General features: G+C 54.2%; 1 protein-coding gene across 1 annotated transcript; it reads right to left on the bottom strand.

The window, feature by feature from the left end:
- Nucleotides 1-416: 416 nt before the first annotated feature.
- LOC109759777 (protein unc-13 homolog) lies at nt 417-4,093 on the bottom strand. Its single transcript, XM_020318620.3, has 5 exons — nt 3,488-4,093; nt 2,504-3,376; nt 1,942-2,391; nt 1,688-1,874; nt 417-1,597 (listed from the first exon to the last, which is right to left on the bottom strand). Exons 1-5 carry the CDS (start codon nt 3,998-4,000, stop codon nt 645-647), a joined length of 2,976 nt encoding a protein of 991 aa, XP_020174209.1. The 5' UTR covers nt 4,001-4,093; the 3' UTR covers nt 417-644.
- Nucleotides 4,094-6,000: the final 1,907 nt, after the last annotated feature.

Genomic DNA, 6,000 nt, shown 5'->3' with positions numbered 1-6,000 from the left:
TTCCTGAAGGATCCACGCCATTTGCCAGGAATTTATGGAACCATATAAGGAATCAACGAACCGAAAAAAAATATGGGAAGAAACCAGTGGATCTGGCACAATGTTGCAGACATTGGCAAAGGCAGGGGTGCCAGCAGGGGCCTGGCCCCCCTAACATTATTGATTTAAGCCTAGTATTAATATGAACAGTAACATTTTGCTGCTAAAATTATGTATTCTGCTGGATTGGCCCTCCCCAACAAGGCTTAGCAACACTTAGCCCCCCTCATTCGATTTTCATGGCTATGTCACTGGTTGTAGATACCTACCGACCAGGTGCACTCTCCAGCTTCAAGCTAGGTCTTGGTTCATAGAACACAAGGATAGAGTGACTTGTGGCGGAAGATGATTAGAGAGGTGTGAAGTTGATAGTACAATTTTATTTTATTTTTTGAGGGAAGTTCGCACTTGGCAGTACATGGATCCTCAACCCTGACGCTTAGCAACGGCTATTTTAACAAGGCACACTCACACCTGAACGCATTACATGGGCCGCTCACTTGGGCCGGCACAGATACAGCCCACGTAGCCGCAACGATTGTTGCAGTGATGGGACTAAAAAGTGTAGTAGCACCTAGACTCGGTCGTGGGGCATTTGGCCGACATCACCGCCGCTTGGCGAGCTGGAACGTGCGCTTCAAGAACTGGTTGGCGGCCTCGTCGTCGCGGTGGCACAACACGCGGAGGATGGTGTTTGGGTCCGCAGGGCCCCACTGCCTCGTCGGCGGTACGTGGGTCGTGCCCCCATCGCTGTCCTCGTATTCTCGCACGCCCGCGATGGACTCCGACGTGGCGGCGCCGAACGCCGTGATGAGGTGCTCCGTCGACCGAGCCATGAGCTCAACGACGCCCTCTACGGCCTCCGCCTCCTGCACCACCACGTCCTCGGGGACCAGGCCCTCGCCGCACGTGCAGAAGGCGCGCTTCAGGCTCCGGAAGTCCTCCTCCACCATCCCGTGGTCCGCCCTCGTGAAACTCCGGTCGTTGCCGCCGGCGAGGAGGACCATCAGGAACGCCTGGAACGAGGCCTTCATCACCTCCCGCACGGCCACCGGCTGCGCGTGGTCAACGAGCACGGACACGAGGAACGACAGGTTCTGCTTCAGCGCGCGGAGCACCGGCCGGATGCGTGTGTCGACGACGTTGCGGATGTACAGGCCCTGGTAGAAGGCGTGGCGCGAGTCGAGGAAGATAAGCCGGGATGCGGCCACCTCGGCGACGTGGGACACCGCCGACTGGGCCGCGGCGCGGGTGCGGTCGAAGTTGAGGGAAGTTGCCACCCGGTTACCGCCGGAGGCAGAGGAGAGTGACGAGAGCGGCTCCTCGATGGCCTGGACGTGGGTGAGGACGTAGTGGAGCGTGTTGAGGCGGACGTAGAGGCGCTGCGTGCCGCGGCTTATGGATGGCCGCGGGTTGTGCTGAGAGGCGCCGCCGCGCGGGTTGGCCTCTGGCGCTTGGCACGACGGCAGCACCGCCTTCTTCCACAGCCGGAAGAAGCCCGAGTCCTGGTTGCACCTCGTCAGCGCCGGGAGGGGAGGGACGTAGTTCTGCTTCGACCCTGCATTTGGATTCAAACAAGTCTGTCGAACGATGATGGCATGGCATGCTAAGTTTATTTAACGGGATTGAGTTTGATCGGGTCGTTTACCACATGATGCCACGAAGGAGATGTAGTCTTGAAAGATTGAGTCGAGGCCGTCGACGAGCGCCTGAACCACGTCGTCTTTTGCCGTCGCCGGAATGTCAGAGAACTCGTCGATGGTGGCCCTGGACAGCCTCATCAACTCTATTGCCGACGCGGGGAAAGGCTCCTCCTTGGACTTGGGAATCCAGCTCTACAAAAACAATGTCAAGCTCTACGAATTCCAGCTTCACTTCATCGACCAGAGATCCAAGTGTTACCTCGGTTTCTTTGGCTCTGAGGAGGCAGTCCGCGCTGATCCGAAGCCTGTCGTCCATCCAAGCCTTGAGCAAGCTCATCACCACTGACTCCACCTCGTAGGGCTCCATGTCGCCCACGACGGCCCTTGCCCGGTCGTCCTCGCAGTCCGCCGCGTCCTCGGCGGTCATCTGTGCCAGGGCCTTCTCCAGGCGATTCGCAGAGTGGAGCACGCGGACGAGCTCCTCCGTCAGGATGGTGACCTTGCCCAGGTACTCTCTCAGCACCACGCCGAAGCAGCCGTGCAGGGTGACTGCGGCGACCGCTATGGGGGCCGGGTGCAACCGCCTCAGCAGCGGGCTGAAGTTGGCGCGCTCGAACTTGGCCAGCTGCTCCGTCTCCCTCGCCAGCCGCGTCAGGACCACGCCGGGGTCGTTTGCAGGGTCTGCCTCTCGCATGCCATTCTCGAGTATCTGGAATCATATCATGTCCGGCGATCATATCAAATTATGTCCGACAGCTTGATGGTAGCGCTAATGGTTTGTGCTTTTCTCCTATGTGATTTGTGATGAAGCATGGGCTCACTTTGGTGAAGATGTTCTTCATGGAACACCTGATGTAGTAGTCGACGCGGTCGGCGGTGAAGTTCCCGGTGCCCGCGTATTCGCGGTCGGCGACGATCTTGCCTGCGGCAAGCGCCAAGGACAGCAATATCTCCATGCCCTCCGTGGCAGTCCCGCCGGTGCCTCTCTCGTACCTCTCGTGGTAGTCCAGCAACCGCTTCTCCGACCACTCCTGCATCTTGCCGAGCGCGCTGAGGAGCACCTTGGCGTACACCGGGTCACGGGACAGGGACTCGCGGCTCCCCTGCTTGGCGTCGGCCGCCACGTCGGCGAGCAGGGCGAGAGTCGCGGACGCGAGGTCTGGCTCGGCCTGCTCGGTCACCACGTACTGCTGGAAGAAGACCCAGGCGAAGCACACGTTGTGCACCGCCCGGCCGACGCCCAGGATCGGCCAAGTCTTCTTGATGAGCTCCAGCAGCTCGTCCACCTCGTCTAGCACCACGGTGGGCTCCCTGTGGTCGAAGACGGTCTGGAGGAGGGAGACGTAGAGGAGCACGTTGAGCGGGTAGCCGTCGGCCCAGTGGCACGCGTCGCTGCCGCTGCCGGGGCGCCACGCGAGCGCGTGCACGGCGTTGGTCAGGACCCGCATCGCGTCGGAGCCCTTGCCCGTGTCGATGGCGCGGATCTCTGTGGCGCGCATCACCTCGCGGAAACGGAGCACGGCGGCGTGGAGGCGGTCGAGCGGGAGGGACGGGTGCAGAAGGAGGCCTGCCTCTAGGAGCTTGATTTGCCGGAACTGCCACTGGTGGTACTCCTCGCCGTCGGTGAACTCGGACGGCTTCAGCTGCCGAAGTAGCTCCAATGGCAGAACGATGGAATCAGGCTTCTTCCCAACCTGTGGAATAATAAATGGATAGATAATACTACGACCGACCAGGGGGCACGTGCATGGATGGAATCAGGCTTCTTCCCAACAGATGCGGCATGCATGGATGCGCATCCGGACCTGTCCGACGACGGCGCGCATGAGCGTTCGACGGAGCCGCGCGTCGCTCTGCTCGGTCACCCGCATCTGTTGCCGCATGATCTCTGCCGACGTCATCGGCCGCCGTGTTCTGCCGGGAGAGACCGGGCCTGAATTCTGGCTCGAGGTACGCACCATCGTCGGCGCGGACCGCCTCGGCTTGAGCCCCAGCGCCTTCTTCACCTTGCTGCTCATGACGGCGCTCCCGCCCCTCGCCCCCGCGCCGGCCACCGGTGACGACACCTCCCCCTCCGACGCGCCGCCGCCCCGCGTCCCGGGGCTCGACGCTGCAGCGCCACCGGAGGAGCGGCAGGACATGAAGAAAATCTCGTACGCCGTCTCGCGGAGCTCCACGGAGCCGAGGGCACCGATGCCGCCGAAGGGGCACTCTAGGTCGGCGGCGGCGAAGTCAAGCTCGGTGGCGTTTGATGAGCGCGTCGCCGAGGGGCTCCCGGAGGCGGAGCGCGACCGCTGGTGGTGTCCCATCGTGCCCATGGTCACGTCTCCCGTGCGTTCCAGTCGGCGGGGCCGGGCCGAGCCGAGCGAGGTCGCTCGCAGCGCTGCTGGCGACGTCGCCCTCCCGGCCGCGCAATGGAGGCACGAGAGAACTGGCTAGGCAAGAACGGGACGGAAAGGTTGAGGCAGCTACGCCCAAATAGATGGTGGACTATTTCTATGTCACAATTCGAGGAGAACCAAGAGAAGTTGTTTTGCACGTGATCTTTTAGGGACTGGAATATAGCCCCAACGTATATAGAGTGACAAAAACAATAACGTACGAGTATTTCGGAAACTTTGATACTCCCTCCGTTTCAAAATATAGAGGCTCTCGTGCTTCAACTTTAATCATAAATTTAATCAACGAGCGACGCGAACAAAAGTTATACCAATAAATTCATATTCAAAGAAAGTTTTCAATTATACTTTCTCTGTTTTAGAATATAAAAACGTTTTTGACACTATGCTAGTGTTAAAAACGTTCTTATATTTTAGGACGGAGAGTATATAATTTTTGCTCCACCGCAATCAGTCTTGTTGGTTAAATTTATGGTCAAAATTTAACCTCGGAAAACGCCGGCACACAATATTTTAGAACGAAGGGAGCATGATTTAGTACTTCTCAAGGGGCTCATCTGCTCCCGCTCAGAAAAGAATTGAAAATAAATATTAAAAAATTCAAAAAATTGTGTGGTAAATAATTCGATGCGTGAAGTTCACTCTAAATTTCAACTCATTTGAACATCTGATCAGCTCTCGACAAAAAGGACAATTCAGATTAAAACAATACGTGAGCTGCTCAGATGTCCAAATGAGTTGAAATTTAGAGCGGATCTCACGCATCAAATTATCTACCCCACAAAAAAAAAAAATTCGAATTTTCTAGTATTTATTTTGAAATTTTTTCCTGAGCAGATGATCCCGGGAGCATAAACTCCGTGTCCCCTCTCAAGCCGCTACTCAGACATATTATACAATGTTTCGATAAGATCATCCAAACTAAAGTCTCATGGTTTGATAAAGAAAGTCCTGATTTTTACGAAATATTGTAGTATCAAAATTATCATGTGGCAACTTTGATTTGGATACAATGGCAACTTCAATAATCGTGGGGTGATCTGTTTACTCTGCATTTTTTTTTCCATCCCGTGAGCATGCCTGGGGATATTTTATCCCTTTGATTTCCAGTTTTTTAGCAACGTTTGTGTCTATAGTATACCGCGTATAACGTTCCAGTTCCGGATCAACCCCTGCCCTTTCACTGTGACTTCATTTTTTCAAACTTGAAACTTGAATTTTTCAATTGAATAACTGCAGTAGTTAGTTTAGACTATTGCAAAGTGTCCAAAATACATAGAGAGAAAATGTTGGATGTCTGATGGCACAGCTATACTAGCATAATAATACCATTAAGTCTCGCAACCTTCCCATCTTTGACAGTAAATCAGACTCATATCTCTGCCGATCGATGAGAGCGTTGTTTGTTCTGGATAGAGTTCGTTAGGGGTCGAGCGGCGATCTGCATTTCAAGAAAGTAAACCAAATATGATGGGCACTGGCTCATAGTGTAATTCATTCACAAAGAGATCCTAGCAACCTCCATGGTCTTATGTACCTTCATATGTGAAAGTGAAAACTCCACGTCTCCAGCTTAATGTACTTTTGGGTCAATGCACCTGTCCAGCAGCATATGTCAGGCAGGAGGCAGGATGTAGCCAATTACAAACATTAATTGACCTCTGAAGACTTGCACATATTTTTGATAAGATGCAAATGAACATCGAAAAGATGAAGAGAGATCAATCAGTATTTTCATACTACTTTTTTCTTGAGGGGAATATACATGAGAAAAGGTGGCATTCCAGAGTTATTCATCTTCGATGCCTCTTTTTGAAGCAAACATGAATTACATCGCCGATCATTCAGTATTTCAAGATTGCAATCAAGTTAATCCTAACACAGGGTGCACTTATGCAAGTTATTTCTTTGCTTTTATA

This window comes from Aegilops tauschii, chromosome 1 (assembly GCF_002575655.3).
Source record: "Aegilops tauschii subsp. strangulata cultivar AL8/78 chromosome 1, Aet v6.0, whole genome shotgun sequence".
NCBI classification, from domain to species: domain Eukaryota; kingdom Viridiplantae; phylum Streptophyta; class Magnoliopsida; order Poales; family Poaceae; genus Aegilops; species Aegilops tauschii.
The sequence above is the reverse complement of the archived record's forward strand: the minus strand, read 5'-3'. Positions and strand labels throughout refer to the sequence as shown.